A 13,957-nucleotide genomic window follows, 5' to 3' on the forward strand; every position below is an offset into this window, starting at 1 on the left:
ATTTAACCAAATGGGTTTAAAAAATGAGCCCTTCAAAGTGATTGACCTTTGACATTCAATAAATTCAAAATAGCGATTTTCCGGTCAATTTGGTTCAATTGGCAAACAATATCCTTTTTGCGCTGATATTGAAATTGAAAATATTTAAAACTAATTTAAACCTTTAAGGACGAGGGGGTCAAAAATAGGTTAAAAAAATTATTTTTTCTGATTATATTTAGGGGAAATTATAATATTATAACTTTTTGATGATCGGGGGATCATTTTTTGGTAACTGTTGACAAATGTGTGGAAGAGTGCAATGACTGCAGAGAACAAATTAAGACCTTTTTTGCTTCTTTAAATTTTTATTCGCTACGAATTAAAATTGAAAGAAGCAAAAAAGGTAACCGAAATCGTCCTTAAAAGAGTTAATGTCCAAAACGACAACGTGATTTGTATCTTGATCATTTATTCAACTATTTTTACAATATTTCTTTTGAAATCTCTTTTAGCCACATTATAGTGTGTGCAAATTATATAAAATGGACAATTTTATCAGATAGATAAATAATTAAAACGTTTTTAGTCTGCAAGCGTTACCATACCTTTTGTTCTAAACGCGTCTACCCCATCTGCCCCCTGTTCTGCGGGTGCGATCTCCTGACGTAGTAGAAGATCCCGGCCGACGACTGCTGGACCCATTAGCCCCATCACCATTCCGGCTACGTCCATCCCGGAAATTATCTCCCTTCCGGGCTGAACCGCCATTCGACCACTCATTGCTGCCCCCAGCAGCGGGCCCAAAGGCTGCTGCATTGAGATTACTGCGGAAATTCATGGTCACCTCATTCAACGACTGAGGGGCTTGCCCGAAGGCCCAGGGACTTGGTGTTACGGTCTGTGCTGGCCCAGTGGAAGATTGTTGCCAGGGGCTGGTAAGAGCAGCCACTGGTTCTCCCGTACCGTTCCTCAGGCGCTCTCTCTCGTACGTCGGCGGAACTGTTGAGGCTGGAAGATTGACTGTATCCAGTTTGAGGTCCAGCAACGACGGAATTGCCGGATTTGGCTTATCATAGATATACTGAACATTGTGATCTATCAGGGCACGTTTGGGTGCTGGTGCATCTTCCCCATCTTTCTCCTCAGATTCTTCTTCTGTTTTGTCTTCTTTCTCTTTTTCCGTCTCCTTCTCCTTCTCCTTCTCCTTCTCCTTCAACTTCTCTTCGATCTGTGGCAACACATCTTTTAGCTCCTCAATGGCTCCTGAACTTATGTACTGATTGAGGGCAATTGATCCTTCGAGAATAGCTGCTTCAAGGGGAGTTCCAGCTACAAGAACAATTTTAACACTTCAGACACAAAATCAAAGAGAAAACTTACCAAAAAAACTTACGTTTAACATGAATGAGCTTTCCATATACAATAATCGAAGATGGAGCAACTTTTTGAGACATTGCCCCTGGTGTATTTTCTACAATTTGTGTGATGACTTCCTTAATCTCCTGCGACGCTGCTTCTTCATCCACTTTCCCCATATCATTCCACTGTGCTTGGAATTTTCGTGGTATGGGTTTACTGTATGGCCTCTTCTCTCTGTGACGATCATAATCAGACTCAAGATCAAGTCCAGGAATATAATCACGCTCTGCTGTTAAACTCTCAGTGAAGTCAACTTTATCATCAAGGCCCATTCCGGGAATTACAACGTGATCATCTGCGAAATTATTAATTTATTGCGGTTTTTTTATTCATGATATAAAATTAATGAAGGTGTAAATCATTTTTAGGCAGTAAATTCATTGTTTGCTCAGAATCCACTTTAAACTAGGAACGATAATAAATTCTCTTAAGCCCAAATAAGTTTATTGAAGTAGGGACACAATTAAGAACACACATGAAAATTCGATTCCGATTGTGAGTTAATTTTTGGGGATAGAATGGACAGAGGACTCCTTCAAAAAATAATCTCGAAGACCGAAACGGATAAAGTTGGCTCTACGTAATTCTAAGTACCCAAAATTCAAGACAAAGTTGAATTTTCAGTCATTCCCAGTTGCAAACATTCCGAGGTTGCATGTAAAGAATCTCAGATATCATAAGCTTATCTGGGCTTATCACTGGTTTATCAATTCTTAAGACTATAGAAAGAGAATGTCTCCAAATGAAGAAAGAAACTGATAAGCCTAAATCAGCTTATGATGTAGGTGTGATTCTTTTATTGAAAATTCATTTTGTATGCTAATTCACAAAAAAAACTAATTATAGCTTAATGGAAAATTTGTTTTCTATGTAAACATCAAAAGCCCACATATTGTAGGTCTATGACACCTAAGATTCCGGATTCTTCAGAAATTCGCTAGAAACGGAAATACTGCAAAATCCACTAAAATTCATAGGAATCCACGAGAATTTCTAATAGGGGAGACTGGGGCAAAATTTGTCAAAACGAAAATTTCAATATTCACTATTTTCTAAAATAAAAGAGACTGAGGCTTGAAATTTTTATAATAGATAGCCTTCATGAACCTTCTCAAACTTACAAAGTTTCAAGGTATTCGAGGAAGGATTATGTAAAATTTTGAGCTCTATTTTTGGAATATTTGGCTTACAGAAAATATCAATACTGATTAGCTCAATTTGCCCCAGTCTCCCCTAATTCATGAAAATTCGTGACAATTTGCGAGAATTTTTCGCGGTCTCCGAGTATTTCTTGAGTTCATGAGAAATTTTCCTGGATCTCGAGAGCTTTGCGGATCCTTGAGGAGACGCAATTAGTGATTAGCGTGATAGTGAAAGAAATGAAAAATTGCCTCAAAATTCAGCAATAGGGGAAAGGCTCATAATTTTGTCCAGTTTCTTATTTTGGACACTTTGAGGATAAAATTGGACACTAAAAATAAATTGATTAAAATGATGGATTTTTAATCCAATATTTGATGAATAATGAATTCTATCTAAATATTTGTTCTTTTTGGAAGATTTTAACACTAAATACGTTAAATTTTGAATATGATTTGAGTTGAAATTGCTTTGTTGAAAATTCAGTGTGAGCAATTGCTTACGAGAAATATGACAGAACTTTATGTTTACTTCAGTCTTATTTAGCTGTGACGAAGTACTAACAATGTTTCTTCGCTTTTTTTGAGTGATATTATTGAATATTCATTGAATATTGTGTTGATTCACGTTAATGGTGATTTGTACATTTGACCTGAAGTGAGATTTGCCTTGTGAATTAGATTTTTCGTGTGAAAAATGGGAAATTTTTTAAGACATTTACCAGTGAGGTGATACTCCTTATTTTGGACAGGTGTTTTTCTCACGAAATTTCGTGAAGTTTCAGCTTATGTGATGACTATGTTAGTCAAATGCCTGAAGAAACAAAGGAGCATCATCTCTATGAAAGAGATGTTGCGAGAAATGCCTTGAAAGGCTCCCGGAAAGGTCAGGGAATGAGCGAATCCGCACGTACTTGGAGTATCGAAGTCAACTCACTTTAATGAATGATATGGAAAGTTTCCGGGCTTCTTGTGACATTCCACGTTTCCCTTACATGAACAGAAAGAGGACTTGATAAGATTGGTTCATAAAATGAAGAACAATGGACATTCTACTGAGGCGGATTATCTGTCCAAATTTACAGCCAAGTTGTCCAAAATTCGAGTCAAATTTACCTCTACATATCAATTCATTTTTAAACGTATTAAGACTAATTTTGGTAAAATCATAGACAATAAACCTTTGCCAAGTTTCTAAACAACCCTTCCGAACAGAGAGTAACAAAAAAAAATCAATTAGTATTGAAAATATCGCACTTCAAACTTGGAACATCGATGCTTATAAGCAGACTGTCCAAAATTATGAGCCTTCACCCTAGGTCAGTAAATTGAGGAATTAAACATTTCTTGATTTTTTCTGTTGAGTTTTTTTTTCAGCGTTGTCCTCTTCACCAGGCATCGGTTAGGCAGGAAAAATCACGTTTAGGTGGGAAATAGTTACATTGATAGCCAGGAAGGCCAAGAATGCTCAAAGTAATCAATCATAGGTTATTGATGTGAAATCGGAGGATGACAATAGGTGTGATGGGTATTATTATGGAAAAATAACAGTTAAGGTTAAAGGCTGTTACATGGGTCTCTCAGGTCGAAAAGATCATTTTTTTATTTTTTTTTTATTTTATAGTATAACATTTGAAAAATATTTTCTGAAAATTTCAAGTCAATCAGAGTAAAACTCTCGGAGGTAGAGCAGTTTTAGTTATGCATTCCGCCCGCGCGGGCATGTTGTTGTAAAACTTTAAACGCGTTTTTCTCAAAAAACCGTTTTACAATGCGGTAGTCAAGATTACTCAGAGTCTTACTGAACCGATCTTTCTGAAATTTTCCGAAGAATCCCGAATGGATCAAAATCCCTTAAAATCTGAAAAGCCAAAATCCTGAATGGTCAAGATCATGAAAGGGACAAAATCATAAGGAGGATAATGTGTAAGGTCCCCAAAACACAGAAAATTTCCCTTCTCCTCCAACAAGCGCGGTTGCAATCACGGGAGTAATCGGATTAACTATGACGACTATGACACTTTTAAAAAATCATGATATTGACTTTGATTTTGACCTTTTCGATATTTTGGCGTTCGGACTCTTTCCTTGCGAGATTTTGGCTTTTCGGATTTTGGTCTCTTCGAGATTTTGGATTTCGGTATTTTGACCGGGATCCGTGTCAATACGTGTGCATACAAAGCTTGGGCCCGATCTGACGAGATTGGATTTTATCTCAGATTACAGAAGCCGAGTTTGTGAACGACCTCAGCTAACTTATCTAACTCAACATTAAATTCCTTATACGGGCTTCAGACCTAATGTCCTGGACACACTTACGACTAAAGTCCAGAGACGACTAAGCTCGTTCATAGCCAAGTCAGTTCCTGACACACTACAAACGAGGCTTAACATTTTCTGGCACTCACAAAACATAACTTTCGTGGGTTTTTATGCCGATATTTCTACTGAAATGCACTACTACTCCTTTGAAAATAAAACTATTTGTAAATTTACTTGACAATTCACGTATAACAACAAGAAGTATTCGCTAGAACCACTTAAACTGGCCTAAGTCGCGAGTTAGCTTCCACCTCACAAATAATTGTAATTAAAAATAATTATTGGACGTGTACTGAGACATGATATTACAAATAGTTTCATTTTCAGAGAAGTATTTAGTGCATTTCAGTAGAAATATTTGCATAAAAATCCAGGAAAGTTATGTTTTGTGGATACCAGTGAATGTTAAGCCTCATTTGCAGTGTGTCAGGAACTGACTTGGCTATGAACTAGCTTAGTCGTCTCTGGACTTTAATCGTAAGTGTGTCTAGGGCAGCCATCTGGCTTAACTCCTCTAATTCCTAATCAGGCACGATTTTTTTTAGAAAATTGTTGTTTAGGATTAGATTATAAGGGCAAATGATTCATTAGATTTTGAAAAATCAATAATTTTTTTTGTTGAGATTTTTGAGACCTTCGGGAACTGGGCTAAACGTCCAGTCTGATGCCGGCATTATAAGCGCCATGAATCTCATGAATATTTAATAATAGCATTTTCTAAATAAAAATTGGAATGGCTTTTAAGCACTTTCCCAATTGCCATTTCATTAGAATTTCAATATTAAAAATAGCAAACTTAACTTACCAATTTCACAGTCATCATAGCCTTGAAGACTTGCCGGAAGTGTATTCAAATTGTAGCGATCACGCATTTGATCACCAGGACGATTTCTCGTCCAGAACTTTATTGTATGATCATTGGAGCCAGAACAGAGAATATGACCGAGTGGATGCCATGCCAATGTCCATACAATACTGTCGTGTGCAGTATCAATGGCACCCACTTCTTTATCAGTGCCAACATTCCAAAATAGCACTGATCCATCTGAGCCCCCCGAACTGAACAAACCCTCGTGAATGGGATGCCATGACACAGCACTTGCTTCTTTCTTGTGACCCCGGAATATTTGTACTTCTTCACTCAAGTTGCGCAGATCAAAGAGCTTGAGCAGATGATCACGCGATGCAGTCACCAACCAATTTCCATTGTCATTCCATTTGAGATCCATCACGGTGGACTTATGGGCATGTCTAAAAAAAAATGGGAGATTGGGGATGAAAATTTGACTGGTTTTAGTGTTAAGAAGGAAAAATCTTACAGTGTTGCAAGAGCTTGACCACTCTTGGGATCCCATAATTTTATCGGTTGCTGATTGTCTTTGCTGCCGGAGACAATGAGAGCTTTCTGTGGATGCCAGTGAACACATTTAACATCAGCTCCATGACCTAATCAAAAGATTCCACATTTGTTTGCTTTTCTGCATAATTGCAATAAGAGAGAATTGAGACAGGGACTCACCTCTGAGGATCCTCTCTTCAACACATCGATAGAAATCGAAGACTCGGAGAGTTCCATCGTCGCTACAAGTGGCAAATTTATTATCCGAAGGACTAAAGCTGTGAATGGACAGAAAAGAGAATTGGACGAAATGGAACATTTATCAATCAAGTCTTAAGGATCTTTATTATTTCATCTCAAAGTAAAAAAAAAGGTAGTGCTAGCTTTATTTTCATGATTTTTTTTTATCGATACAAAAGACAATAATTCCTCCAATTGCTATCATTTTGCTGAGGACTCCTCGTGATTTCTTCTCTGCATTTGCATTCGTGAGAAAAGTCGGAGGGTGATGTTGTGAGGGGGAATAGGGGGAAGTCTTTATTTCAATTTCAGGGACAAATTTTATTTATTTATTTTTTATTTATTGCTTTTCTTTCTCCATCGAGTACAACAAAAAAAAAAGGGAAGTGAAGGTTGAATTTGAGAGATCCACAAATGGGATCTCCTGAAGTCCACGAGTCCAAGATTGATTGGAGATGCTCTACTTTCGCTACTTCATCCATCATTTTATTTGCTTTTTTTCTTGTTCACCCGCGAAAAAAAAGGAAACCAATGAAAGAAACCACGACTTTCATTCAATGAATTTATTGAAAGATAAAACATCATTGTAATACAACAAATGATGGAATCGGTGATTCTTTTTTTCATGTCTTTATTTTTTTTTATACTTCTAATCTCTTTATTTATTTGATCACACTTTATCACAGATTTTTTTCTTTTTCAAAACAATATTCAGTCTTGATTTTTAGATTTTTTTTTTTCATTTTATTTTTTAAATCTCTGTCAAAGATCTGGGCCTAAACTTGGACATACTTGATGAGATTTTGAACCTATCGATTTGGGGCTAAAAATAAGCTAAAAGGATGAGGGGACTCCTTTACAATACCATAACTTTATTTTTCAAGACATATTTTACAAGAAGGCACCGCTGGTGGTCGTAAGGAAGCTTCATCTTCATCCACTTGATATTTTGATCATCCCCAAGGAAAAGTTACATCAACTGAACTTCTTTAAAATATATTTTACTCTATTCCAAAAAGAGATATTTTTTCTTCAACCCTTATTTTAGAAATATTTTATTTTTTCCAAAACTTCTTTTATTTATTGTATTTTTTATTTTCGAGAAAATCTTTTAAAATGAGATCGAGATTGAAGTTGTAATTTCCTTTGGAATATCGTCAATAGTCTCAATTAGTAGGGGATGTGGAGCTACATTGAAAACACAATTTTTCGCATATTTCTTACTGTGTTATCACACTTACACATTAAAATTTTAATATGATTCACATTAATTGTCGCTGGTGAGAGTCCAAATGTGTAATTTGTGTGTTTGAATCATTTTATATTCAAAATTTGATCTATTTGTTGATAAAAAGTTAGACTTGGCCTGCAAAATTTGATATAAATTGATTTATAGCATTAATGCGAAAAATTAATGCGATTTTCTCTTTAATTTTTTAATGTGAAAAATATTTATGCTTTAGGTAAATTTAAACTTATTTTTGCAGGCCAAGTCCATTTCTTTATCAATAAATAGAAAAACCCCAAATATTAAGTGACTCAAAGACACAAAAACATATTTGGACGCTGACAAGCGACAATTAATGTGAATCACATTAAAATTTTAATGTGCAAGTGTGATAACGGCGTTAAGGAAGTTAAACTCAGCCACAATTTAATTTAGACCCGAAATTGTTTTATTTTTATATTCAAACTAAATTGTATTGAAGCCTAGATTCTTTTAGAAATATGCGAAAAATAGCATTTTCAATGTATTAGTTCCATCTTCTACTAGTTAAAAAAAATTAATATTTGCTTAAAATTTCCAGCAAAGCGTCGTCGGGTATAAAAATTGTGCTATAATATTGTAAAGTAATTAAAAGTGCCGAGATTTCGATATGAAATGTGACTTTTCTGCGTGTTTGACCAGTTGAGATATCTTTCACTTAATGCCAGTTTTTAGAACAAGAGAAATACAGAACAAGAGAAATTAGTTTTGCAAGACAATCTGAATTTTGCTTTAATGAATCAAAAAGCAATCTAACAAATAGTCTTCCAACTCGAATTGCACGACTTCCTTGTAAGAAAAAATCCATGGGAAATATACGTGCACTTTAACAAAGTATCTGACTTAAAGGTGGCGAAAAAATTGTTAATAAAATTAAGCAAGAAATTCATATGGTTTAAAAATGGCAGAAAAGGAGAACTGGAGACAAACGAAATGAGTAATACAGGCTTCAGACTTGATGTTCAGCAACATGGGTTAACTTCTAAAATTTCAAAATTTTATCTCAGGCTAAATAAAAGCAATTAATTCTTTAAACTGGTAAAATTCTACGTTCCTGTTTGTAATTTAGGGGAATGTTGGAATGGTTCGCACAGAGTGAACCTTCAAACAACGCAAATTTTCTCTTTGTTTGCAAAGAGCTAGTTCGTCATTTCTTAGTCATAAGATAGATCATTATTAAGCTCATGAAACAAGATGAGATATGGTAGGTCAGCTCTTTGCAAACAAAGAAAAAATTCGCATCGTTTGAAGGTTCACTCTGTGCGAACCATGCCTACATTCCCATAGAAGCGTGCAAACTTATGAAGTTAAATCTCTAGTCAAAAGACCGATCAAAATGTGAGTGTAGATTTTTGTAGAATGGTTATTTCAAAGAAGTCTTTATTGAAAGGAAAACTCTATAAAACCTAAAACGGGTAACTCATTCATATTTTGCATATCCAAAATATTTTGAAAGCCCATTTTTGTGAAGATTTCTGTTTTTTACTGATCAAAATTTTATATTTTATTTTTACTGATCAAATTTAATGTTTATTGCTCAAACTCCATAGAGAGAGCATAATGTAATCCCTTGATTTTTTCATTCCCCAAAAGTTCCACCTTCCACTATTTCCACGTTTCAGACGATTTTTCAGAAACGGCGCTACGCCGTTCGACCGTTCGTCTCTCGATCCGGCTGTTACCACGTCTAGAGCCCAAACGGTTAGAAATGGTGACTTGCGACCTTCAAGGGATCCCCTCATAAGTTTATTCTGGAACCATTAAGATGCCCCTCTTTTCCCCCCATCCTTCCCCTTCCTCACCAAAACCAAGTTTCTTCGGGATTGCCCAAAAACGTTTCGTGATTTTTTTTCAGGCGGACATTTCGTCCTGATACAAAAATCCAGTTAAATAATAACGTAACATAATAACGGGTTTTCGTTAGAGTTCGTTGGAGGGTCTTGGAATTTTCGATTAAACTGAACCGGCTCCAATCGGTTCTGAATCAGTAATAAACCGCTTCAAAACCGATAACTATTTTTTTCCTTAATTCAATTGTATTACTCCTGAGATATTTTGGGAAATATTGTGAATGATTTATAAATCGGTTCAAATCTATTGTGAACGGGCCATGAATCTATAATTAATTTTTGTCAAAGAATCAGTTTTATTACTATTTAAGCCATTTTCTGGGATCTTTTGAGTGATTCATGAAACGGTTCAAATCGGTTTAGAACCAGTAAACAATAAATGATGCGAAAGTACTTTTGAGGTATAGCATCTAAGTCACGAGTTCGAGAACCTCTCAAAGTCATGTTCAGTTTCATGTCTGCCTCACTCAGTCTTCCTTTTTTTTAACATCACAATTAATTTGGTTCAATTTTAATGTAAAAGAGAGGGATAGATATGCAAAACTTTTGAGAAAAAAAGGATGACAAAAAGTTCAATTTCATGAAATATTCTTAACCTAAAATGCGAAATCGAAGAAATTATAGGGTAAAGTCATCACTTCTGGACGTTATACACTGATGGACAGCTTGAAAAATCTTAAATTCTTACCTAAGGGCAGAATCACATTGACAGTAAAATGCTCACCGTCACCGTCAAAATCCTCACCGTATTTCGTTGATTTACGCATTTTGATTGCAATTCTTACGCAAATTTTCCATTATGATATTACCTTGTCTCATACTCGGTGGCACTAGGTGAAAATAGTATAAGAAAAATGAATAAATAAAGCGAAAATGCGATAAACGGTGAGCAAAAAAAAACTGTAGGATTTTTTTGCTACAGTTTTTGGTACAGTTTTTTTGCTCACCGTTTATCGCATTTTCGTTTTATTTCTTCAATTTTCTTATATTATTTTCACCTAGTGCCACCGAGTATGAGATAATGCAACACGTTAATTAAGAATTTGAGTAAAAATTGCAATGAAAATGCGTAAATCAACGAAATACGGTGAGGGTTTTGACGGTGACGGTGAGCATTTTACTGTCAATGTGATTCTGCCCTAAAACAGATTTTGAAAAATTGCAAAATTGTTAATAACAGCATAAACAGATAATTTTATGATTTTTCGAAATCTGTTTTAGATAAGAACTTAAGATTTTTAAAAGATGTCCATAAGTGTATAACGTAAGTAGTGTAACCCTACTAACCATTCTTTTTTTTATAATTATTTTGTTAACCTAATTTAATTTTTCCTGCTTTTTTCGTTTTTTTACCTCTTCAAAATTATAGCTCAAGGTTTCAAGTTTCTTAATTTATTTTATTATTCCTTGTTGAAGTTCATTTCAAATTCTGAATGTATAAGTCTTGAATGCTCTCTATGGTGAAAATCCGAAGCATCAATCCGTCCTTTTTTGGAAAATATCCAATTTAAAAATTTTCGGATTACAATTTTGCATCAGACTCTTCAATTTCTTCGTTATTTTGTTTTTTTTTCTTTTCAAAGTAAAAATAATAAAGGATGAAGCTGCGTGATCCTAAGTAGAGTATGTTCTCTGAATAGTTTTTTTTGTGTAGAGGGAAGTGGGGCACCTTTGAAATTGTGATTTTTCACCTATTTTTAAATAAAATTGAGGCTTACCGTGATATAATTTAGATTCTTAATCTATTTGTGCAACTAAATTATATCATGAGGCTTAATTTTATTTAAAAATAGGTGAAAAATACAAATTTCAATTGTTCCCCACTTCCCCCTATAATAGCGGGGAATTTAAGGTAACTAATTTGAGATACACAAATTTTTGATCAAAAATGTCTTAGCCCAGAAACTATTCAGATTGCTACAAAATATCTTACATTTGGACAAGTGTTAGATTTCTATCGATTCGAAATAATTTAAAAAAAAAAAATCTAGAACGTCCATAGATATTTTTCTTTGGATAGACTACCAAAATATGCAACTAAATATGAGTAGCAGTGCCTCAATCCTACCTAGACACATACCAAATAGATTTGCAATTTCTAAATATAAATTCCCCGCTGTTTAGGAGATTCTTTTCATAAAGCAAAATAACATTGAGTTACCTTTGCTGCTCAATTAATTTTTTTTTAAGTTGAAAAAATTTAACCCTTTAACGACGAGACACTTTTTACGGACTGAAAATCAACAATAAAAATTAAACTGAGAAACATAATCAATGATAAGTCTTACATCTAACCTTGGAAAGTCCAACAGAATCTGATTCGGTGTTTTTTGTGCCACTATGAACGATAGGGACAAAAATAGCCCAAAAATTTAAGTAATTTTATTGAGAATACCAATGAATAATATTTTTCGCTTTAATGAAAAATATTACGTATGAGTATTGTAGTTTTTATTGCCAAAAGGGTTTTGCTCAAAAAGAATTGGAAGTATAAAAAATAAATAAAATCAATTGTGAATTTGGGAATTTAAAAACTCGCCAGTTTTGAGCTTAAATATTTACTACATAGCAAATAGCTAGAGAGTTGCAAAAAATATTCTAGATTCCTTCAACTTCCTACTTTTCAATTATGTACAGACATAAGAAAAAATAACTTTAGGTAGTCTGGAAAAATTATTTTCTTTATGGGACACCGGTGTTCCAATCGTCCTTAAAGGGTTAAAGAAAAAATAAATCGTGTTTGGTATTATAATTTATAGCATTCGTCTCGACTTAACAAATCAAAAGTTTAATCTGTAATTTTTTAATTTAATGTATCAGGCATTTGATTTTATTCAACTTATTACTTCAAATTCAAACACAAATTGCTATCACATTTTCATATCGAAACTCATCGTGGTAAGTATGCGGGCAGGGAAGGGGGAGATTTGTTGGGGGAATCGAATGTGTTTTTCTCTCTTTATTTGATGAGGGACCATGCGAATAATCTCTTTATTGAATGCACAATTGGACCTCAGGGCAGGGGACTTTTGACTAGTTCTATAAAAAATAAATCTGACTACTTCAGTAACAAGGACTAATATTGCAAAAAATGTCTCCCATCTCCTCAGACAATGATAAAAGAAATATATTCGTAAAAACCTGATTGTTGTGTACCTTATGCCACGAATCGGTTCCTTGTGAGCCTGATACATTTTCACGTTGTTCATATTTGATTGCCAGTACTTAACGTAACCACCATGATCACCAGTCACCATCCAATTGTCATTGTGAGACCACACCATCGTTCGCACGGGAGCATCATGGGCCTGGAGTTGGTAGGGTAACCGGAGAAAAAAAAGAAAACAACCAGCCAAATTGTTAGACATTGAAGTGGCCACGAGAAATTTACGGGGTGTCAAACCTGAAGAATTGTCTCAAAGTTAAATGTAAGCCCATTCCACAAGGTAAACTCTCCGGAACTAGCTCCGGTGACCAGGCGTCGTCCCTCAGGTGTCCAGGCGAGCGTAAAGATGGGACATTTCATCTTGTTTGTGGCTGTTTTGACGAATTTCGTCGTGACTGAATTGCTGGGATTGTCCATGTAGCTGGGCGGTGGCAAAAGTTCCGGTGTATAGATACTTTCGGGCTGCAGGGCTCTCCTATCTCTGCTATCACGCTGCCAAATCCGATTCTGCAACCGGGACACCAACATAGATTCCTCGCAATCCCTAGACCAAATCATTCCTCATTCCACTTACCTCGAGAGATCTTATGATGGAAGCATTGTAATCCACAGTCTTCCGCATGACACTTTTTCGCAGGCGTTTTCCGTCAAAATCATCCTGACTCATTGGCATGCCACCAGGACCACGCGGAAAACCCGATAAACCCCTGAAGTAGGGTTGCCCGGGTCTACCAGCACCACCCATCATGCCACCCTGAAACGATCGTGGCACCCCAGGCGGAGGCATGGCATAGTTGATTGGAGGCGGGGGCGGAGCACCCATATTCTGCTGCGGTAGCGGAGCAAACTCCATTGTACTCCACGCTCTAAAACTTCTCTATTTGGTTCTAAATACAACTCTCTATCACTAACTTAAACACTACTTCTCAACATGTTTTCATGAGATTTCCAGAAGGCCCTTTTTTTCGAGACTTCGATGGCGTTGTCTCTCTGTCAACGGTATTTTTCTTCCACGATTTTCTCCCTTTTCACGATACTTTCGTGGAAAATTTCACATTCATCACTTAGTATAGATAGTCAGCTACTCAATGATATTAGCTTTTCTTGGAAATTTGTTAAAATTCGTGAGTTCTTTTCAAGAAATAAAAACTATACAAGCAACCACGATACGGACTGAACGGCCATATTGGATTTTCGAATGCTGAAAACCCCGAAAAAAACTTTTGTCATTTG

At 35.5% G+C, this 13,957-nt stretch overlaps 1 protein-coding gene across 1 annotated transcript; it reads right to left on the bottom strand.

Moving 5' to 3' along the window:
* Window positions 1–431: 431 nt before the first annotated feature.
* On the bottom strand, window positions 432–13,936 carry LOC129800762 (pre-mRNA 3' end processing protein WDR33). Its single transcript, XM_055845379.1, has 8 exons — window positions 13,299–13,936; window positions 12,962–13,231; window positions 12,715–12,866; window positions 6,382–6,479; window positions 6,182–6,308; window positions 5,668–6,113; window positions 1,376–1,696; window positions 432–1,311 (listed from the first exon to the last, which is right to left on the bottom strand). The coding sequence occupies exons 1-8, from the start codon at window positions 13,575–13,577 to the stop codon at window positions 596–598; spliced, it is 2,409 nt and encodes an 802-aa protein (XP_055701354.1). The 5' UTR covers window positions 13,578–13,936; the 3' UTR covers window positions 432–595.
* Between the last annotated feature and the right edge of the window lie 21 nt (window positions 13,937–13,957).

Source organism: Phlebotomus papatasi, chromosome 1, assembly GCF_024763615.1.
Source record: "Phlebotomus papatasi isolate M1 chromosome 1, Ppap_2.1, whole genome shotgun sequence".
Taxonomy (NCBI): Eukaryota; Metazoa; Arthropoda; class Insecta; order Diptera; family Psychodidae; genus Phlebotomus; species Phlebotomus papatasi.

Excerpts from the sequence above, each read along its gene's own strand:
- LOC129800762 (XM_055845379.1), bottom strand. The coding sequence starts at position 13,577 with ATGGAGTTTGCTCCGCTACCGCAGCAGAATATGGGTGCTCCGCCCCCG. Across the intron at positions 6,309-6,381 it reads TGAAGAGAGGATCCTCAGAG|GTCATGGAGCTGATGTTAAA; the intron begins GTGAGTCCCTGT and ends TCTTTTGATTAG. Across the intron at positions 6,114-6,181 it reads GGTCAAGCTCTTGCAACACT|ACATGCCCATAAGTCCACCG; the intron begins GTAAGATTTTTC and ends ATTTTTTTTTAG.